The sequence below is a fragment of the Coregonus clupeaformis genome, chromosome 14 (assembly GCF_020615455.1).
Source record: "Coregonus clupeaformis isolate EN_2021a chromosome 14, ASM2061545v1, whole genome shotgun sequence".
Classification (NCBI taxonomy): Eukaryota; Metazoa; Chordata; class Actinopteri; order Salmoniformes; family Salmonidae; genus Coregonus; species Coregonus clupeaformis.
In genome coordinates, this window is record NC_059205.1 from 41,913,007 (window position 1) to 41,936,786 (window position 23,780).

The 23,780-nt window shown below is 42.7% G+C and overlaps 1 protein-coding gene and 1 non-coding gene across 2 annotated transcripts; both read left to right on the forward strand.

The window, feature by feature from the left end:
- The first annotated feature begins 3,418 nt into the window (after positions 1 to 3,418).
- On the forward strand, positions 3,419 to 23,746 carry LOC121580879 (GTP-binding protein 4-like). Its single transcript, XM_041895998.2, has 17 exons — positions 3,419 to 3,635; positions 3,983 to 4,153; positions 4,248 to 4,351; positions 4,444 to 4,580; positions 5,129 to 5,229; positions 5,592 to 5,684; positions 14,561 to 14,752; positions 15,270 to 15,335; positions 15,472 to 15,561; positions 16,123 to 16,233; positions 18,032 to 18,109; positions 18,360 to 18,411; positions 21,612 to 21,712; positions 21,833 to 22,030; positions 22,117 to 22,182; positions 22,291 to 22,440; positions 23,017 to 23,746. The coding sequence occupies exons 1-17, from the start codon at positions 3,588 to 3,590 to the stop codon at positions 23,167 to 23,169; spliced, it is 1,911 nt and encodes a 636-aa protein (XP_041751932.1). The 5' UTR covers positions 3,419 to 3,587; the 3' UTR covers positions 23,170 to 23,746.
- LOC121581734 lies at positions 15,005 to 15,185 on the forward strand. Its single transcript, XR_006003268.1, has one exon. It is a non-coding gene; the product is annotated as a small nucleolar RNA SNORA81 (small nucleolar RNA).
- Positions 23,747 to 23,780: the final 34 nt, after the last annotated feature.

Consider the following 23,780-nt stretch of genomic DNA (forward strand, 5'->3'; position numbering starts at 1 on the left):
AACACCCCAAATCATAGTTGAAAGACATTCAACTTTAGAAATATGAATCCAACTGATGTACTCAATTAAATAAATATCAACAAAGTAGCTGGCCTAGATAGACTGGAGCCGAAATTTATAAAGTGGTCTGCTAATGTAATAATGTATCGATTCAAAATGTCTTTAACAACTGGTCAAATACCTTTTGTTTGGAAATGTGCCTGACTGACCCCTCTTCATAAAGGTGGAAACTCCTTAGACCGAAATAACAATAGACCAATATCAGTAATCTGTTCAATAGTAAAACATATTTGAGAAATTAATACATTCCCAAATGTATCAGTACATAGATACATTTTGTTGAATTTCACCCTTTCAGTCTTGCTTTAGACCCAACCATTCTGCCACTACAGCATTAGTGAAACGTACTAATGATATACATTTTTAATCAGACCAAGGTAAACTAACTGGTGCCATCTTGATTTCTACAATTGTAAAGCGACTTTGGATCCTTGAAAAGTGCTATGTGTTATTATTATTTATTGATTTATCAAAAGCATTTGATTTGGTTGACCATTCTATCTTACTAGGAAAACTTCAAAACATTGGGATCTCTAAACTGGGACCATGCATATCTTAGCAATAAAAAACTGCACCCACACTGCAAGTCCCGCCTCTCCCATCTCCCATTTCCTCATTGGTTTTTAGGAGCATATTCACACGTGGTTGATTGAAAGATGAATTGAGGTACACACTCCAGTCCAGTTGGTGGGGGTAATGCGCCTTAAAGTTGGTTGCCAACCACCATATAAAATCCAAAGAAGAAGAAACCTGAAGGATGAGAGATTACTAGAAACGAGCTCTGTTTACCCTTTTATCTGTGGATTAATTGTCGGAGTAGAGGACCTTGTGCATTTCAAGTAAAATAACAATCCAATGTGTATATCCCATGACAAATTAGCTAGCAACAGCAAGCTAGCTAGCTAAATTGCCATAAATGTTTAATGCTTTTTGACCTGTCCCAAAATTAATATATTTGGTTCAGAGTTAGTTTTGATATTTCAACCTGCGTGTCCTGATCGCGTCTGGTGTGGGTGGACAAAATCAACATGCCCGCGATGGTGGTGTGGTCACTGCATCACAGTGCTTGAGGCATCACTACAGACCGGGTTCGATCCCAGGCTGTGTCACAACCGGCTGTGACCGGGAGTCCCATAGGGCGGCGCACAATTGGCCCAGCGTCGTCCGGGGGGGCTTTACTGCAGGCTGACTCCGGTCGTCAGTTGAACTGTGTTTCCTCCAACACATTGTTGCAGTTGGCTTCCGGGTTAAGGGGGAGGGTGTTAAGAAGCGTGGTTTGGCGGGTCATGTTACAGAGGACTCGACCTTCGCCTTTCTCTCGTTGGGGAGTTGCAGCGATGAGACAAGATCATAATTGGATATCACGAAATTGGGGAGAAAAAGGGGGGAAAATACAAAAAAAGAAAGCAATGTGTTTTCATTGGACACAAATCAGAACTTATTGGACTCAGTAGAGGTGTACCTCAAAGCTCAGTATTGGCCCCTAGTCTTTTCTCTATATTCATTTATGAATTGCCACTAATTTGTCAGATGATACAGTGCTCTATATAGCAGGTTCAAATATTTTGCAAATACAGTACAAGCAACTCTCCAAGATGATTTTAACACTTTACAAAAATGGTTTCTAGTGGTGCCACTAGTGCTAGCTGTGCCACTAGAGATCCTGGTTCGAGTCCAGGCTCTGTCACAGCCGGCCGCGACCGGGAGACCCATGGGCGGCGCACAATTGGTCCAACGTCGTCCAAGTTAGGGGAGGGTTTGGCCGGCAGGGATGTGGGTTCGTTTCCCACGGGGGGCCAGTATGAAGAAAAAAAAAAAAAAAAACATGTATGCATTCACTAACTGTAAGTCGCTCTGGATAAGAGCATCTGCTAAATGACTAAAATGTAAAATGTAAAATGTAGCAAATCCTTTGGAAAGCACATTGATTCTATTAGAAAAACTATTAACTATAAGCTTGGGTTACTATACAGATCTAATAATTGTAATTTTTTAAAATTATTATTATTATTTCATTGTCATTATTATTAAACAGTAGTTGACATATTATTCTTGTTACACATATATTTATATATATATATATATATATATATATATATATATATATATATTTTGGACACTTGAAAACGAGATGGTGCATCTCAAGAGATTTCATCTAGCAACATTTCAAATAAATAAATAATAAATAGGTAATTAATTAATAGCATAATAATACCAGGACCCATTGAATGAGGTTGTTGTTGCTGTTGTTTTTGTATAGGTTTGGGTGGTTGAATTGAAGTGTCTTCAATAACAGTGTCTTCAGTATGATTTCAATAAATCACATTAAACCGGACCAGCCTATGTTTTATGTCACATGTTTTTACACATTCCCAACCTCATAACAATACATATACTCATGCACAATGTAGGCTGATGTTTAGACAACAGGCTTTATGAAACTTTCTGATTAGGAATTAGATAACGACAAAGGAATCAATAGGTCTAGGTATGCATTATATAGCACAGAGATAGAGTAGGACATGCAGCACACATAAACAACAGCGGTTCCATCTTAACTCAGCCCCCTGAAGTTGTGGGAGGATGACATAAAGTCAATAATACACTGCAGTATTCTCAAATAGGGACCCAGAGGGAATGACAGTCAGCTTTCTTTGTTGTCTGCATTGAATCCTTAAGGTTTACTATAATGTCTACATGCAAACTGCCAGTGCTTTATTCAATACTTTTCTATGGGACAAATATTGCCACTGTAATAAGAATCTTGCCTATGATGCTTCTAGTACTGGAGGCCTACCGAAATCTCATTTTTGCATCCCTGACACTGGCTCAGTGTTGCCAACTCCTCAGTAAGGAAAGTAGCTATTGGCTGTCCAAAAAGTCGCTAGAAGTCGCTAAATGACGCCATCACCTGATTTGCATAATTGTCCATGTGCATGTAATTGTGATGGACGCTGTAAGAGAGGGGAATAACGTCGTGGGAGAGACAAAAAGTGAGTAAAAAACACCCTACATTTACATCCCGCCCTGAATGTAAGCCAGGGCGGGATCAGCCAGCGACTGCTTCCCGCATGCGCGATTCATTTGCAGTCTGGACGCGGAGGGGGGAACATCTCCTGCTCTGACTGCAGCTGGGAGGGACTGCTGCGCGAGGACTGGGCCGCCTGTGAGTGCTTTGGGACGGCATCACCACCCGCTGCTCGTTGAGAAGAGTAAGAACGATACGTGCTTTCACGTCAGTCTCAAAGTCTCCAATAACACCAGAAAAAAATCGTTAGATTTGTCGCTAGTCGCTTTTTTGAAAATGTGTCGCTAGAGGGGTCTGAATACTCAGTAAATATAGCGACAAAGTCGCTAAATTGGCAACACTGCCCTGGCTGGATATGAGCACTAGAGGGCAGTGTAAAGAAAAGGCCGCAGGTTTTTTTTTCATGTGGAGTTCGTCTTGATGAAACAGCTTCATACCCGCATCGTCGTCCGTTCGATCTTTTCCAGGTACTGTCAGCGGTCTGACGTGTTCGGCGAGAATGGCACTTTATAATTTTAAGAAGATTATGGTGGTTCCGACCTCAAAGGTACGTTTTGACATTTATTCATATTTGTGAAGTTGTTCGTTACAAGTTGTTGATGTAATTTTCCCGGGAAAAAACTACTCGAAATACTGAAAACATGCTGTTTATCCGGGTTGGAAATAAATGTCTGCGTTTTGAGCTATGGTCTGGAGCGAGACACGTGTTGTGCTTAGGAAGGGAGTAGAAAAGCTACGCATAAAATGTCTTGTTATTTTTATTATATAAATGCAACAAAATCGTGTCTGATGTGGTTATAAAAAATATACACATAACTAGTATTGACAAATAGGTGTTTGTTTACATTCAATCCTCGTTCAATGTACAGATTGTTTTTCCCATTTCTTTCAAAGGAATTCATTGACATCACTTTATCGAAAACCCAAAGGAAGACTCCGACAGTAGTACACAAACATTATCAAATTCACCGCATCAGGCATTTCTACATGCGCAAGGTGAAATTCACCCAGCAGAACTATCATGACCGGCTCTCCCAGATTCTGACAGACTTCCCCAAACTGGACGTAAGTACTAGCTAACGTTATTGCTTTAAAAATCTTATATTCACACACTAACAAATTAACTTTAACCTAATGAATATGATATTGTCTTCCACAGGATATCCATCCATTCTATGCTGATTTGATGAATGTCTTGTATGACAAAGACCATTACAAGCTGGCTTTGGGACAAATCAACATCGCAAAGAATTTGATTGACAAGTAAGAAGCTTAATTTTTCCACTGTTTCTTTGCTTACACTGATAATGTACACTGGTCAACTTGGAGTGGTCTCACTCGTGTTCTCCTTGCAGTGTTTCCAAAGACTATGTTCGACTGATGAAGTATGGGGATTCCCTGTACCGCTGTAAACAACTGAAGCGCGCTGCTCTGGGTCGAATGTGCACCATCATGAAGCGACAGAAGCAAAGCTTGGAATACCTGGAACAAGGTAATCTTGTAGTTATTTACTGTATTTGATGAAAGGCTTGTCATGCATGTCTGAAAATGGCTCAGGTGTGCATATACTAGAAAAGGGTTTCCCAAAGTCGGTCCTGGGGCCCCCCTGGGTGCACATTTGTTTCCCCCCCCCCCATCTCTACACTGATTCAAATAATCAAAGCTTGATGATTAGTTGGTTATTTAAATCAGCTGTGTAGTGCTAGTTCAAAAACCAAAACGTGCACCCAGTGGGTGCCCCAGGACCGACTTTGGGAAACCCTGTACTACAACAGCATTTCCCCAACTCAGTCCCCAGGACCCCAAGTGGTGCACGTTTTGGTTTTTGCCCAACTACACAGCTGATTCAAATTATGAAGGCTTGATGATTAGTTTATTATTTGAATCAGTTGTGTAGTGGTAGGGCAAAATCCAAAACATGCACCCCTTGGGGTCCCCAGGACCGACTTTGGGAAACCCTGTACTAGAAGGTACTAAAGACATTTGGCTCCGGTTGTCATTTGTTGATGTCTTGTTTACATTTAATGGTTGTTTTACCAGTGCGCCAGCATCTTTCCCGTTTACCAACGATTGATCCCAACACTCGGACTCTACTACTTTGTGGATATCCCAATGTGGGCAAGTCTAGTTTCATCAACAAGGTATACATCCCTATTGCTGTTATTCTTTGTCATTTCAATGGTTGATACAACCTCAATGTGTAATTTGTGATTATAATACAGTGTTCAATGGGTCCATGGCACCATTTGAGCAAACATTTTTAGAGGCATTACAATAGGTTTCTTGTCTGCTTTGCGGCACGATGGATCTCGTTTATCTTGGTCAGATCGTTATTATAAAATGTGTTGTCAATGGCTTACCTGGCTAAAAGCAAATGGAAATAAATAGGTTTAGGTTTATTTGAACATCATGTTACATATGCAGAAAATTGATAAAATGTGTCATACAATATATTGTAGTAGTGCAAGAAAAGATGTTGACAGAGCTGAACGGTCTTTCCCAGGTCACCAGAGCTGATGTTGAAGTCCAGCCCTATGCCTTCACCACCAAGTCCTTGTTCGTCGGCCACATGGATTACAAATACCTTCGTTGGCAGGTAAGATTCATGCACTTACGTGCTCCCCAAGCCAGCTGTGTGTGTATGTATATACACTACTGTTCAAAAGTTTGGGGTCACTTAGAAATGTCCTTGTTTTCGAAAGAAAAGCACTTTTTTTGTCCATTAAAATAACATCAAATTGATCATAAATACAGTTTAGACATTGTTAATGTTGTAAATGGCTATTGTAGCTGGAACGGCTGATTTAATGGAATATCTACATAGGCTTACAGAGGCCCATTATCAGCAACCATCAGTCCTGTGTTCCAATGGCACGTTGTTTGCTAATCCAAGTTTATCATTTTAAAAGGCTAATTGATCATTAGAAAACCCTTTTGCAATTATGTTAGCACAGCTGAACACTGTTGTTCTGATTTGAAGAAGGAATAAAACTGGCCTTCTTGAGACTAGTTCAGTATCTGGAGCATCAGCAATTGTGGGTTCGATTACAGGCTTAAAATGGCCAGAAACAAATAACTTTCTTCTGAAACTTGTCAGTCTATTCTTGTTCTGAGAAATGAAGGCTATTCTGTGCGAGAAATTGCCAAGAAACTGAAGATCTCGTACAACGCTGTGTACTACTGCCTTCACAGAACAGCGCAAACTAACCAGAATAGAAAGATTATTGGGAGGCCCCGGAGCACAACTGAGCAAGAGGACAAATACATTAGTGTCTAGTTTGAGAAACGGGCACCTCACAGGTCCTCAACTGGCAGCTTCATTAAATAGTACCCGCAAAACACCAGTCTCAACGTCAACAGTGAAGAGGCAACTCCGTTATGCTGACCTAGGCAGAGTTGCAGAGAAAAAGCCATATCTCAGACTGGCCAATAAAAATAAAAGATTAAGATGGGCAAATAATTTTGCTTTTCTTTCGAAAACAAAGACATTTCTAAGTGACCCCAAACTTTTGAACGGTTGTGTGTGTGTATATATATATATATATATATATATATATATACAGTGGGGGAAAAAAGTATTTAGTCAGCCACCAATTGTGCAAGTTCTCCCACTTAAAAAGATGAGAGAGGCCTGTAATTTTCATCATAGGTACACGTCAACTATGACAGACAAATTGAGATTTTTTTTCTCCAGAAAATCACATTGTAGGATTTTTAATGAATTTATTTGCAAATTATGGTGGAAAATAAGTATTTGGTCACCTACAAACAAGCAAGATTTCTGGCTCTCACAGACCTGTAACTTCTTCTTTAAGAGGCTCCTCTGTCCTCCACTCGTTACCTGTATTAATGGCACCTGTTTGAACTTGTTATCAGTATAAAAGACACCTGTCCACAACCTCAAACAGTCACACTCCAAACTCCACTATGGCCAAGACCAAAGAGCTGTCAAAGGACACCAGAAACAAAATTGTAGACCTGCACCAGGCTGGGAAGACTGAATCTGCAATAGGTAAGCAGCTTGGTTTGAAGAAATCAACTGTGGGAGCAATTATTAGGAAATGGAAGACATACAAGACCACTGATAATCACCCTCGATCTGGGGCTCCACGCAAGATCTCACCCCGTGGGGTCAAAATGATCACAAGAACGGTGAGCAAAAATCCCAGAACCACACAGGGGGACCTAGTGAATGACCTGCAGAGAGCTGGGACCAAAGTAACAAAGCCTACCATCAGTAACACACTACGCCGCCAGGGACTCAAATCCTGCAGTGCCAGACGTGTCCCCCTGCTTAAGCCAGTACATGTCCAGGCCCGTCTGAAGTTTGCTAGAGTGCATTTGGATGATCCAGAAGAGGATTGGGAGAATGTCATATGGTCAGATGAAACCAAAATAGAACTTTTTGGTAAAAACTCAACTTGTCGTGTTTGGAGGACAAAGAATGTTGAGTTGCATCCAAAGAACACCATACCTACTGTGAAGCATCATGCTTTGGGGCTGTTTTTCTGCAAAGGCACCAGGACGACTGATCCGTGTAAAGGAAAGAATGAATGGGGCCATGTATCGTGAGATTTTGAGTGTAAACCTCCTTCCATCAGCAAGGGCATTGAAGATGAAACGTGGCTGGGTCTTTCAGCATGACAATGATCCCAAACACAACGCCCGGGCAACGAAGGAGTGGCTTCTTAAGAAGCATTGCAAGGTCCTGGAGTGGCCTAGCCAGTCTCCAGATCTCAACCCCATAGAAAATCTTTGGAGGGAGTTGAAAGTCTGTTGCCCAGCGACAGCCCCATAACATCACTGCTCTAGAGGAGATCTGCATGGAGGAATGGGCCAAAATACCAGCAACAGTGTGTGAAAACCTTGTGAAGACTTACAGAAAACGTTTGACCTGTGTCATTGCCAACAAAGGGTATACAACAAAGTATTGAGAAACTTTTGTTATTGACCAAATACTTATTTTCCACCATAATTTGCAAATAAATTCATTAAAAATCCTACAATGTGATTTTCTGGAATTTCTTTCCTCATTTTGTCTGTCATAGTTGACGTGTACCTATGATGAAAATTACAGGCCTCTCATCTTTTTTAGTGGGAGAACTTGCACAATTGGTGGCTGACTAAATACTTTTTCCCCCCACTGTATATACAGTGTGGAGAACAAGTATTTGATACACTGCCGATTTTGCAGGTTTTCCTACTTACAAAGCATGTAGAGGTCTGTAATTTTTTATCATAGGCACACTTCAATTGTGAGAGACGGAATCTAAAACAAAAATCAAGAAAATCACATTGTATGATTTTTAAGTAATTAATTTGCATTTTATTGCATGACATAAGTATTTGATACATAAAAAAAAGCAGAACTTAATATTTGGTACAGAAACCTTTGTTTGCAATTACAGAGATAATACGTTTCCTGTAGGTCTTGACCAGGTTTGCACACACTGCAGCAGGGATTTTGGCCCACTCCTCCATACAGACCTTCTCCAGATCCTTCAGGTTTCGGGGCTGTCGCTGGGCAATACGGACTTTCAGCTCCCTCCAAAGATTTTCTATTGGGTTCAGGTCTGGAGACTGGCTAGGCCACTCCAGGACCTTGAGATGCTTCTTACGGAGCCACTCCTTAGTTGCCCTGGCTGTGTGTTTCGGGACGTTGTCATGCTGGAAGACCCAGCCACAACCCATCTTCAATGCTCTTACTGAGGGAAGGAGGTTGTTGGCCAAGATCTCGCGATACATGGCCCCATCATCCTCCCCTCAATACGGTGCAGTCGTCCTGTCCCCTTTGCAGAAAAGCATCCCCAAAGAATGATTTTTCCACCTCCATGCTTCACGGTTGGGATGGTGTTCTTGGGGTTGTACTCATCCTTCTTCTTCCTCCAAACACGGCGAGTGGAGTTTAGACCAAAAAGCTATTTTTGTCTCATCAGACCACATGACCTTCTCCCATTCTTCCTCTGGATCATCCAGATGGTCATTGGCAAACTTCAGACGGGCCTGGACATGCGCTGGCTTGAGCAGGGGGACCTTGCGTGCGCTGCAGGATTTTAATCCATGAAGGTGTAGTGTGTTACTAATGGTTTTCTTTGAGACTGTGGTCCCAGCTCTCTTCAGGTCATTAACCAGGTCCTGCCATGTAGTTCTGGGCTGATCCCTCACCTTCCTCATGATCATTGATGCACGAGGTGAGATCTTGCATGGAGCCCCAGACCGAGGGTGATTGACCGTCATCTTGAACTTCTTCCATTTTCTAATAATTGCGCCAACAGTTGTTGCCTTCTCACCAAGCTGCTTGCCTATTGTCCTGTAGCCCATCCCAGCCTTGTGCAGGTCTACAATTGTATCCCTGATGTCCTTACACAGCTCTCTGGTCTTGGCCATTGTGGAGAGGTTGGAGTCTGTTTGATTGAGTGTGTGGACAGGTGTCTTTTATACAGGTAACGAGTTCAAACAGGTGCAGTTAATACAGGTAATGAGTGGAGAACAGGAGGACTTCTTAAAGAAAAACTAACAGGTCTGGGAGAGCCGGAATTCTTACTGGTTGGTAGGTGATCAAATACTTATGTCATGCAATAAAATGCAAATTAATTACTTAAAAATCATACAATGTGATTTTCTGGATTTTTGTTTTAGATTCTGTCTCTCACAGTTGAAGTGTACCTATGATAAAAATTACAGACCTCTACATGCTTTGTAAGTAGGAAAACCTGCAAACCTCTCCCCACTGTATATACATACATTACCAGTCAAAAGTTTGGACACACCTACTCATTCAAGGGTTTTTCTTTATTTTGACTATTTTTGACATTGTAGAATAATAGTGAAGGCATCAAAACTATGAAATAACACATGGAATCATGTAGTAACCACCAAAAAAGTGTTAAACAAATCAATATATTTTATATTTGAGATTCTTCAAAGTAGCCACCCTTTGCCTTGACAGCTTTGCACACTCTTGGCATTCTCTCAACCAGCATCACCTGGAAGGCTTTTCCAATGGTCTTAACCCCTATTACTAGTCTGTTCAACCTCTCTTTCATAACGTCTGAGATCCCCAGAGATTGGAAAGCTGCCGCGGTCATCCCCCTCTTCAAAGGGGGTGACACTCTAGATCCAAACTGCTACAGACCTATATCCATCCTGCCCTGCCTTTCGAAAGTATTTGAAAACAAAAGTTAACAAACAGATCACCAACCATTTCGAATACCACCGTACCTTCTCCGCTATGCAATCCGGTTTCCGAGCTGGTCATGGGTGCACTTCAGCCACGCTCAAGGTCCTAAACGATATTATAACCGCGATTGATAATAGACAGTACTGTGCAGCCGTCTTCATCGACCTGGCCAAGGCTTTCGACTCTGTCAACCACCGCATTCTTATTGGCAGACTAAATAGCCTTGGTTTCTCAAATGACTGCCTCGCCTGGTTCACCAACTACTTCTCAGATAGAGTTCAGTGTGTCAAATCGGAGGGCCTGTTGTCTGGACCTATGGCAGTCTCTATGGGGGTGCCACAGGGTTCAATTCTTGGGCCGACACTTTTCTCCGTGTATATCAATGATGTCGCTCTTGCTGCTGGTGACTCTCAGATCCACCTCTACGCAGACGACACCATTTTGTATACATCTGGCCCTTCATTGGACACTGTGTTAACAAACCTCCAAACGAGCTTCAATGCCATACAACACTCCTTCAGTAGCCTCCAACTGCTCTTAAACACTAGTAAAACTAAATGCATGCTTTTCAATCGAACGCTGCTGGCACCCGCCCACCCGACTAGAATCACCACTCTTGACGGGTCTGACCTAGAGTATGTGGACAACTACAAATACCTAGGTGTCTGGTTAGACTGTAAACTCTCCTTCCAGACTCGCATAAAGAATCTCCAATCCAAAGTTAAATCTAGAATCGGCTTCCTATTTCGCAACAAAGCCTCCTTCACTCATGCTGTCAAACATGCCCTCGTAAAACTGACTATCCTACCGATCCTTGACTTCGGCGATGTCATTTACAAAATAGCCTCCAACACTCTACTCAGCAAATTGGATGTAGTCTATCACAGTGCCATCCGTTTTGTCTCCAAAGCCCCATACGCTACCCACCACTGTGACCTGTACGCTCTTGTTGGCTGGTCCTCACTACATGTTCGTCGTCAAACCCACTGGCTCCAGGCCATCTATAAATCACTGCTAGGCAAATCCCCGCCTTATCTTAGCTCATTGGTCACCATAGCAGCACCCACCCGTAGTCTGCGCTCCAGCAGGTATATCTCACTGGTCATTCCCAAAGCCAACACCTCCTTTGGCCGCCATTCCTTCCAGTTCTCTGCTGCCAATGACTGGAACGAATTGCAAAAATCTCTGAAGCTGGAGACTCTTATCTCCCTCACTAACTTTAAGCATCAGTTGTCAGAGCACCTTACCGATCACTGCACCTGTACACAGCCCATCTGAAATTAGCCCACCCAACTACCTCATCCCTATATTGTTATTTATTTTGCTCTTTTGCACCCCAGTATCTCTATTTGCACATAATCTCTTGCACATCTAGCATTCCAGTGTTAATACTATTGTAATTATTTTGCACTATAGCCTATTTATTGCCTTACCTCCATAACTTGCTACATTTGCACACACTGTATATATATTTTTCTGTTGTATTTTTGACTTTATGTTTTTTACCCCATATGTAACTCTGTGTTGTTGTTGTTTTTATCGCACTGCTTTGCTTTATCTTGGCCAGGTCGCAGTTGTAAATGAGAACTTGTTCTCAACTGGCTTACCTGGTTAAATAAAGGTTAAATAAATAAATAAATAAATAAAAAAAGGTCTTAAAGGAGTTCCCACATATGCTGAGCACTTGTTGGCTGCTTTTCCTTCACTCTGCCTTCCAACTCATCCCAAACCATCTCAATTGGGTTGAGGTCGGGGGATTGTGGAGGCAAGGTCATCTGATGCAGCACTCAATCACTCTCCTTCATGGTAAAATAGCCCTTACACAGCTTGGAGGTGTGTTGGGTCATTGCCCTGTTGAAAAACAAATGATAGTCCCACTAAGCCCAAACCAGATGGGATGGCGTATCGCTGTAGAATGCTGTGGTAGCCATGCTGGTTAATTGTGTCACCAGCAAAGCACCATAACACCACCTCCTCCATGCTTTACTGTGAGAAATACACATGCGCAGATCATCTGTTCACCCACACCACGTCTCACAAAGACATGGTGGTTGGAACCAAAAATCTCAAATTTCTACTCCAGACCAAAGGACAAATTCCCACCGGTCCATTGCTCGTGTTTCTTTCCCCAAGCAGATCTCTTCTTCTTATTAGTGTTCTTTAGTAGTGGTTTCTTTGCATCAATTCGACCATGAAGGTCTGATTCACACAGTCTTCTCTGAACAGTTGATGTTGAGATGTGTCTGTTACATGAACTCTGTGAAGCATTTAATTGGGCTGCAATTTCTGAGGCTGGTAACTCTAATGAACTTATCCTAAGGCACACCTGTTAATTGAAATGCATTCCAGGTGACTACCTCATGAAGCTGGTTGAGAGAATGCCAAGAGTGTGCAAAGCTGTCATCAAGGCAAAGGGTGGCTAGTTCAAGAGTCTCAAATATAAAATGTATTTTGATGTAACACTTTTTTGGTTACTACATGATTCTATATGTTTTATTGCATAGTTTTGATGTCTTCACTATTATTCTACAATGTAGAAAATAGTAAAAATAAAGAAAAACCCTGGAATTAGTAGGTGTGTCCAAACTTTTGACTGGTACTCTATATATATTTGATTTTCATACACATTGCCACCAGATTTGTTATTGATAAGAAACTAGAGCACTACACATCCAGTGCTGTCGGAAAGTTTTCAGACCCCTTTGACTTTTTCCACTCTTTTTCTTACGTTACAGCCTAAATCTAAAATGGATGTAAAAAATAAAAATCCTCATCCATCTACACACAATACCCCATAATGACAAAGCGAAAACAGGTTTTTAGAAATTCTTGCAAATGTATTACAAATAAAAAAACAGAAATGAGTATTCAGACCCTTTGCTATGAGACTCGAAATTGAGCTCAGGTGCATCCTGTTTCCATTGATCATCCTTGAGATGTTTCTACAACTTGATAGAAGTGCACCTGTGGTAAATTTCAATTGATTGGACATGATTTGGAAAGCACACACCTGTCTATATAAGGTCCTACAGTTGACAGTGCATGTCAGAGCAAAAACCAAACCATGAGGTCGAAGGAATTGTCCGTAGAGCTCCGAGAAGGATTGTGTCGAGGCACAGATCTGGGCAAGGGTACCAAAACATTTCTGCAGCATTGAAGGTCCCTAAGAAAACAGTGGCCTCCATCATTCTTCAATGGAAGAAGTTTGGAACCACCAAGACTCTTCCTAGAGCTGGCCGCCCGGCCAAACTGAGCAATCGGGGGAGAAGGGCTTTGGTCAGGGAGGTGATCAAGAACCCAGTGGTCACTCTGACAGCGCTCTAGAGTTTTTTTGTGGAGATGGGAGAACCTTCCAGAAGGACAACCATCTCTGTAGCACTTTACCAATCAGGCTTTTATGGTAGAGTGGCCAGACAGAAGCCACTCCTCAGTAAAAGGCACATGACAGCCCGCTTGGAGTTTGCCAAAAGGCACATAAAGACTATCAGACCATGAGAAACAAGATTCTCTGGTCTGATGAAACCAAGATTGAACTCTTTGGCCTGAATGCCAAGCGTCACGTCTGGATGAAACCTGACACCATCCCTACGGAGAAGCATGGTGGTGGTAGCATCATGCTGTGGGGATGTTTTTCAGCGGCAGGGACTGGGAGACTAGTCAGTATTGAGGGAAAGATGAACGGAGCAAAGTACAGAGAGATCCTTGATTAAAACCTGCTCCAGAGCGCTCTGGACCTCAGACTGGGGCGAAGGTTCACCTTCCAACAGGACAACGACCCTAAGCACACAGCCAAGACAACGCAGGAGTTGCTTCAGGACAACTCTCTGAATGTCCTTGAGTGGCCCAGCCCGGATTTGAACCTGATTTAACATCTCTGGAGAGACCTGAAAATAGCTGTGCAGCAACGCTCCCCATCTAACCTGACAAAGCTTGAGAGGATCTGCAGAGAAGAATAGGATAAACTCCCCAAATACAGGTGTGCCGAGCTAGTAGCGTCATACCCAAGAAGACTCGAGGATGTAATCGCTGCCAAAGGTGCTTCAACAAAGTACTGAGTAAAGGGTCTGAATACTTATGTTTTTTTTTGTGCAACATTTTCTAAAAACCAGTTTTTGCTTTGTCATTATGGGGTATTGTGTGTAGATTGTGGGGGGAAACCCCCTACCACAATATCTGAAACCTTCAATAAAGTACCCTATGTAGTGTTAGTTGCTCTTTCAATCACGGGTAGTAGAATATGAGTAACACCTGGACCATTTCATGTGTGTACCTAACTCCATATTTGGCCATAGGTGGTTGACACCCCAGGGATCTTGGACCATCCTTTGGAGGAGAGGAACACCATTGAGATGCAGGCCATCACAGCCCTGGCGCATCTGCGTTCTGCCGTACTCTACGTGATGGACGTCTCCGAGCAGTGTGGCCAAACCCTGGAGCAGCAGCTCGAGCTCTTCAACAACATACGGCCCCTCTTTGCCAACAAGGTCAGAGGTCATGTGTTATGGAGGCACCATTGATGTCTTAAGACAGCATCACAAATTACACACTACTCCCTTTATAGTGCATTCCTTTTTACCTGGGTCCATAGGACTCCGGTCAAAAGTAGGTGACTATATAGTGAATAGGGTGTTATAAAAAAAAAAAAAGGTTTTTATAAAAGTACCATGGATCTTTTTAAATGTAGCTGTAAGGTCGATGGTTGTGGCTTGTGAGTAACAGGCAAAGTCAGAACCTTTCCCTTCTTTTAAAGCACCCTGCTAAAATTGTGGGGGTGAAGCCTCTGGCTTGGCTCTTGCAGGCATGTGAGCACGGGTACACCAAGGAAGGAGAGAAAAGACACAGGGTCGCAAATGAGGCTAGGATGGACCGCTTTCTTAATGTCCAGTGTCCTTTGTCTCAAGGCTCTGTGCTACATTATTTCTCTGAAAAGGCCAAGGCATGTAAAAAAAAGTCTAAACCTTGCAGAGTTTGTGTTATTAAATAGTGTATTTCTTTCTCTAGCCTTTGCTCATTGTGGCTAACAAGTGTGATGTCAAGAAGATAAGTGAACTCACTGAGGAAGACCAGGTTCGTAGTTTTGTTTATGCTTATTAGTAACCTATTCTCTTTCTTTACTTTGGCTTTATTTCTTTCCCCAGTTTACTTTGTCATCCTCTTCCAAGATGGGACTTGCTTGTCAGGGTTTGCTGCTTTGTTCCCTTAGAAAATCTTTGCTGACCTTACTGCAGAAGGCATCCCTGTCATTGAAACCAGCACTTTGACTGAGGAGGGAGTGATGATGGTGAAAACAGAGGTGAGCAGTGTAGTCCACTCTTCTGATTACTAACAATTTGTTAGTAACAAGGATTATGTTTTGTTGTTTTTCTCTATTTGTACGGAAGTCCGGAGATGACATATGAATAATACAAAAAAGATTCCATCATTATGTCAATCAACTTATTGACTTATATGATCACTACATAACAAAAGTTGTTTGGCCGAGATCACGAGATAATCAAAAGTACCACGCATCATCCATTCATTTGTTCAGATGCACGATATATCCACTTCATCAAGGAGCCCTGTGGCTGCGTTGATTGCAATGCGCTGGTGTAGCAATCAATAAAACCGTATGTGCTAATCCGCTATGGGCTGTGCCACCTCAGCCATACTGTCGGTCATTAATACGTCCACTCCTATTTAGAGTTTGTCTCGTGATCTCTACAAAACAACTTTTGTTATGTAGTAATCATGAGATAAATAAGTTGTGTTCTCGACATAACGAGGGAATAATTTTTTTTATTCATATGTCCTCTCTGGACTTCCGTAATTTGTTTTTAAAAATAAATTGTACAAATATTTTCTTGAATTTCAGGCCTGTGACAAACTTCTGGCCCATCGTGTCGATGGCAAAATGAAGGGCAAGAAGGTGCATGATGTGCTCAACAGATTGCATTTAGCAGTGCCTGCTAAGAGGGACGAGAAGGTACACTAAATACTTCCTGTAGAGGTGCATGTCTTTCCACACTTAGTTATTTGCCTAAGTTAAACATATGTTTGCAAGTCATAAGCATGATTTTAGTAATGTTGTACTATTTAAAAAAAATTTGTATATACAGTGGGGAAAGAAAGTATTTAGTCAGCCACCAATTGTGCAAGTTCTCCCACTTAAAAAGATGAGAGAGGCCTGTAATTTTCATCATAGGTACACGTCAACTATGACAGACAAAATGAGAAAAAAAAATCCAGAAAATCACATTGTAGGATTTTTAATGAATTTATTTGCAAATTATGGTGGAAAATAAGTATTTGGTCAATGACAAAAGTTTGTCAATAATTTGTTATATACCCTTTGTTTGCAATGACACAGGTCAAACGTTTTCTGTAAGTCTTCACAAGGTTTTCACACACTGTTGCTGGTATTTTGGCCCATTCCTCCATGCAGATCTCCTCTAGAGCAGTGATGTTTTGGGGCTGTCGCTGGGCAACATGGACTTTCAACTCCCCTCCAAATATTTTCTATGGAGTTGAGATCTGGAGACTGGCTAGGCCACTCCAGGACCTTGAAATGCTTCTTACGAAGCCACTCCTTCGTTGCCCGGGCGGTGTGTTTGGGATCATTGTCATACTGAAAGACCCAGCCACGTTTCATCTTCAATGCCCTTGCTGATGGAAGGAGGTTTTCATTAAAAATCTCACGATACATGGCCCCATTCATTCTTTCCTTTACACGGATCAGTCGTCCTGGTCCCTTTGCAGAAAAACAGCCCCAAAGCATGATGTTTCCACCCCCATGCTTCACAGTAGGTATGGTGTTCTTTGGATGCAACTCAGCATTCTTTGTCCTCCAAACACGACGGAGTTGAGTTTTTACCAAAAAGTTCTATTTTGGTTTCATCTGACCATATGACATTCTCCCAATCCTCTTCTGGATCATCCAAATGCACTCTAGCAAACTTCAGACGGGCCTGGACATGTACTGGCTTAAGCAGGGGGACACGTCTGGCACTGCAGGATTTGAGTCCCTGGCGGCGTAGTGTGTTACTGATGGTAGGCTTTGTTACTTTGGTCCCAGCTCTCTGCAGGTCATTCACTAGGTCCCCCCGTGTGGTTTTGGGATTTTTGTGATCATTTTGACCCCACAGGGTGAGATCTTGCGTGGAGCCCCAGATCGAGGGACATTATCAGTGGTCTTGTATGTCTTCCATTTCCTAATAATTGCTCCCATAGTTGATTTCTTCAAACCAAGCTGCTTACCTATTGCAGATTCAGTCTTCCCAGCCTGGTGCAGGTCTACAATTTTGTTTCTGGTGTCCTTTGACAGCTCTTTGGTCTTGGCCATAGTGGAGTTTGGAGTGTGACTGTTTGAGGTTGTGGACAGGTGTCTTTTATACTGATAACAAGTTCAAACAGGTGCCATTAATACAGGTAACGAGTGGAGGACAGAGGAGCCTCTTAAAGAAGAAGTTACAGGTCTGTGAGAGCCAGAAATCTTGCTTGTTTGTAGGTGACCAAATACTTATTTTCCACCATAATTTGCAAATAAATTCATTAAAAATCCTACAATGTGATTTTCTGGATTTTTTTTTTCTCATTTTGTCTGTCATAGTTGACGTGTACCTATGATGAAAATTACAGGCCTCTCTCATCTTTTTAAGTGGGAGAACTTGCGCAATTGGTGGCTGACTAAATACTTTTTTTCCCCACTGTACATTTGAATGTGATCAGGGGAAGTTGGGCATGTCCTTTTAGGTATGCTCATTAGACTGTTTTCTCAACACTAGGCGAGACCACCGTTCATTCCAGAGGGAGCCAGGATTGGCAGGAAAACAATGGAGGTGGATGCACCCAAACGCAAAACGGTATGTCCATATATTAACACTTATAGAAGGATTACGTTGGGAAAGCCTTGGATGTAATCTGCTCACTCAAGTGGGTTATGTTGTGATAAATGTTCATTGTAAAGATTTAGCTGTCTTATTACTAAGGTATTATTTCATTAATTACATAAGGTGACTGCACCAATTTGTAAGTCGCTCTGGATAAGAGCGTCTGCTAAATGAAGAAAATTTAAATGTAAATTAATTACCCATTTCCATCATTGATTTACAGGAGAGGGATCTAGAGATGGAGATGGGAGATGATTATATCCTGGACCTACAGAGTATGTATTTGGACATTGTCCAATTTATAAATAGCTTGCCTGAAGTGGTATTGTGTACATTGTTATCAGGACACATCAAATCAAATCAAATCAAATTTTATTGGTCACATGCGCCGAATACAACAGGTGCAGACATTACAGTGAAATGCTTACTTACAGCCCTTAACCAACAGTGCATTTATTTTAAACCAAAAAGTAAGAATAAAACAACAACAAAAAAGTGTTGAGAAAAAAAGAGCAGAAGTAAAATAAAGTGACAGTAGGGAGGCTATATATACAGTAAAATAAAGTGACAGTAGGGAGGCTATATATACAGGGGGGTACCGTTGCATTGTCAATGTGCGGGGCACCCGCTAGTTGAGGTAGTTGAGGTAATATGTACATGTGGGTAGAGTTAAAGTGACTATGCATAAATACTTAACAGAGTAGCAGCAGCGTAAAAAGGATGGGGTGGGGGGGCAGTGCAAATAGTCCGGGTAGCCATGATTAGCTGTTCAGGAGTCTTATGGCTTGGGGGTAGAAGCTGTTGAGAAGTCTTTTGGACCTAGACTTGGCACTCCGGTACCGCTTGCCGTGCGGTAGCAGAGAGAACAGTCTATGACTAGGGTGGCTGGAGTCTTTGACAATTTTGAGGGCCTTCCTCTGACACCGCCTGGTATAGAGGTCCTGGATGGCAGGGAGCTTTGCCCCAGTGATGTACTGGGCCGTACGCACTACCCTCTGTAGTGCCTTGCGGTCAGAGGCCAAGCAGTTGCCATACCAGGCGGTGATGCAACCAGTCAGGATGCTCTCGATGGTGCAGCTGTAGAATTTTTTGAGGATCTGAGGACCCATGCCAAATCTTTTTAGTCTCCTGAGGGGGAATAGGCTTTGTCGTGCCCTCTTCACGACTGTCTTGGTGTGTTTGGACCATGATAGTTCGTTGGTGATGTGGACACCAAGGAACTTGAAGCTCTCAACCTGTTCCACTACAGCCCCGTCGATGAGAATGGGGGCGTGCTCAGTCCTCTTTTTTTTCCTGTAGTCCACAATCATCTCCTTTGTCTTGGTCACGTTGAGGGAGAGGTTGTTGTCCTGGCACCACACGGCCAGATCTCTGACCTCCTCCCTATAGGCTGTCTCATCGTTGTCGGTGATCAGGCCTACCACTGTTGTGTCGTCGGCAAACTTAATGATGGTGTTGGAGTCGTGCCTAGCCATGCAGTCATGGGTGAACAGAGAGTACAGGAGGGGACTGAGCACGCACCCCTGAGGGGCCCCCGTGTTGAGGATCAGTGTGGCAGATGTGTTGTTACCTACCCTTACCACCTGGGGGCGGCCCGTCAGGAAGTCCAGGATCCAGTTGCAGAGGGAGGTGTTTAGTCCCAGGATCCTTAGCTTAGTGATGAGCTTAGAGGGCACTATGGTGTTGAATGCTGAGCTGTAGTCAATGAATAGCATTCTCACGTAGGTGTTCCTCTTGTCCAGGTGGGAAAGGGCAGTGTGGAGTGCGATAGAGATTGCATCATCTGTGGATCTGTTGGGGCGGTATGCAAATTGGAGTGGGTCTAGGGTTTCTGGGATTATGCTGTTGATGTGAGCCATGACCAGTCTTTCAAAGCACTTCATGGCTACAGACGTCAGTGCTACGGGTCGGTAGTCATTTAGGCAGGTTATCTTAGAGTTCTTGGGCACGGGGACTATGGTGGTCTGCTTGAAACATGTTGGTATTACAGACTCAGTCAGGGACATGTTGAAAATGTCAGTGAAGACACTTGCCAGTTGGTCAGCACATGCTCGGAGTACACGTCCTGGTAATCCGTCTGGCCCTGCGGCCTTGTGAATGTTGACCTGCTTAAAAGTCTTACTCACATCGGCTACGGAGAGCGTGATCACATAGTCGTCCGGAACAGCTGGTGCTCTCATGCATGCTTCAGTGTTGCTTGCCTCGAGCGAGCATAGAAGTGGTTTAGCTCGTCTGGTAGGCTTGTGTCACTGGGCAGCTCGCGGCTGTGCTTCCCTTTGTAGTCTGTAATAGTTTTCAAGCCCTGCCACATCCGACGAGCGTCAGAGCCAGTGTAGTATGATTCAATCTTAGACCTGTATTGACTCTTTGCCTGTTTGATGGTTCGTCGGAGGTCATAGCGGGATTTCTTATAAGCGTCCGGGTTAGAGTCCCGTTCCTTGAAAGCGGCAGCTCTACCCTTTAGCTCAGTGCGGATGTTTCCTGTAATCCATGGCTTCTGGTTGGGGTATGTACGTACGGTCACTGTGGGGACGACATCATCGATGCACTTATTGATGAAGCCAGTGACTGATGTGGTGTACTCCTCAATGCTGTCTGAAGAATCCCGGAACATGTTCCAGTCTGTGCTAGCAAAACAGTCCTGTAGCTTAGCATCTGCGTCATCTGACCACTTTTTTATTAGCCGAATCACTGGTGCTTCCTGCTTCAGTTTTTGCTTATAAGCAGGAATCAGGAGGATAGAGTTATGGTCAGATTTGCCAAATGGAGGGCGAGGGAGAGCTTTGTATGCGTCTCTGTGTGTGGAGTAAAGGTGGTCTAGAGTTTTTTCCCCTCTGGTTGCACATTTAACATGCTGGTAGAAATGAGGTAGAACGGATTTAAGTTTCCCTGCATTAAAGTCCCCGGCTACTAGGAGCGCTGCATCTGGATGAGCGTTTTCCTGTTGATTAATGGCCTTGTACAACTCATTCAGTGCAATCTTAATGCCAGCATTGGTTTGTGGTGGTAAATAGACAGCTATGAAAAATATAGATGAAAACTCTCTTGGTAAATAGTGTGGTCTACAGCTTATCATAAGATACTCTACCTCAGGCGAGCAAAACCTCGAGACTTCCTTAGTATTTGATTTTGTGCACCAGCTGTTGTTTACAAATATACAGAGACCGCCACCCCTCGTCTTACTGGAGTTTGCCGTTCTGTCCTGCCGATGTAGCGTATAGCCTGCTAGCTGAATGTTGTCATTGTTGTCGTTCAGCCACGACTCCGTAAAACATAAGATATTACAGTTTTTAATGTCCCGTTGGTAGGATAACCGTAATCTTAAATCGTCAATTTTATTCTCAAAAGATTGAACATTGGCTAATAGGATTGATGGGAGAGGCAGTTTACTCGTTCGCCGTCGGATCCTTACAAGGCACCCGGATCTGCGTCCATAGCTCCATCTCTAATACTTGATGATTCCTCCTTTTTTCAGAATATTGGGATCTGATGAATCAAGATGAGAAATATGATGTGATTCCCGAAATATGGGAAGGTCACAACATTTCAGATTATATCGACCCTGAAATCATGAAGGTGAGTGGGGCGTGAAACCTCCGTAGTTATTGATGACCAGTATGGAAAGGATGTACTGTTCTGCCACTATAGCCGCCAACTGACTGAAAAAGGGTTAACATCTCTCTCATGCCCGTACAGAACCTGGAGGATCTGGAGAAGGAGGAGGAGCTGAAAGAGAAGGCAGGGGAGTACGAGACTGATGAGGAGAGCGAGGATGAGGAGATGCAGGAGATCCGCCAGCTGGCCAAACAGATCAGAGAGAAGAGGAAGCTGAAGATCGTGTGCTCTAAAGACAAGGATGTGCATGGCCCCAGACTACCCAGAACTGTCAAGAAGGTGACGTGGATGGTCATCTTGTTTATATGAATATAACTTTGGCTGTAAAACAAGATTAACTGTAAGTCTATTTTTTACATTTACAGGTTGAAAGAAAAACTCTGGAGAAAGAAATGGGAGACCTTGGTCTGGACATGACTGGAAAAGATGACGTAAGTTGCTTTTCAATTAGTTCTGTTTATGTCAAATACAATGTCTTTGTACGTGATACAGATGTTATACTGTAGTGTATTCACACATTTCTGCTCATGTCCTTTCAGAGCCACTATGCAGTGAATGCCCGTAGATCCCGGAGTGTTGGTGTTGCCAAGAAACGCAAGCGTGAGGCGTCCATAGCTCCCACCTCTCGAACTCGCAGCCAGAGCGCCTCTCGTCCCCCACGCGACCAATCTGGTGTTCGTGATCCTAAGGTTTGTGATGTAGGCTATTTAGAGAGTTGGGCCAATGCGGTTTCTTCATTATGATGCATTTACCTGACACTTCAACATTCTATGGCAGCCATGTTAGCTCCCCATTACGATTACATGGGGGATGTAAAAAAAATACTATAGAACTGAATGTCTAGAATGAGCATTATAATGCATTTACATCACACTACAACATTATATGGCAGCCATGTTATCTCCACATTAAAATTACATGGGGGAATATTTAAACAGTGCTATGTAACTAAATGTATAGAATTAGAACAATATTCTAAAAGTTGGCCTAACTCTTTAAATATATGGCTCTGGGCTACTCCATCTTTTCCTGTCATCAGGTGAAATGGGTTGTATTAAAAATATGCAAAATGCATATTGGGAAAGTTTTTGTCCCCTGACTTAAAGAAACATAAGCTTAGGAGATGTTATGATTATGTGTGTCTGAAGTGGCACCCTATTATGGGCCCAGGTCAAAAGTACTGCTCTATATAGGGATATGAGTGACATTTGGGACACAACCTGTGTTTTGCTGAGGATTTACTGAAAGTATATTTTCCTGTATAGATGGCGAAGAAGGCCAAGAAGTTGATGAAGAGCCAACAGAAGGACATGAACCGCCAGGGGAAGAAGGGAGAGGCAGACAGACATGTATTCGACCTCAAGCCAAAACATCTTTTCTCTGGCAAGAGAAAGTCCGGAACCAACGATCACAGATAAAGGCATTGATGGATGCAATTGACCTTTTTCAGTCTAATCCAGTTTCTGTCGGAATTGTGTACCTTTTCTCTGGAGTAAATCTGAAAATAAATGTTTGCCCTTTTCTGGATTATATTTCATCATATTGAGGTAATGAGTGACACAGAGGTGACATTCCTGGTTTTGGAAAGCTGCGTAGTGGAGCACAAACCTCAATTCACCACAAGGTATCAGCCAGCAATTTGATTTGAGTGGTAGTTCAACTTCTGTGTCACTTACCTGAACACCCATAGTCATAGCCTCCCATTGCTGGGGCTACCAATTGTGATAAAAATACACAAAAAGGGCATTCAAGTGAAGTGTACTTGAATTGTAAGCTGTAAATGGTACATATTGCCTTAACTCTCCTGGAATGTATCAATTGTATTGGTTTGGTGTAGCTAGAAACAAAGAAGATGAAGCTGCACGCACCATAACAGTTAAGTCCTCGCTAAATGTGAGTTGTTTTCTACAGTGTATGATGATGTAGGGGAAGTGATTAAATGTATAAACTGAAATCGCTCAATGGTGCTTTATTAAAAATAAGTTTAGTGAATAATTTACTGTCTTGTGCTGCCTGTTTATTCCAGTGT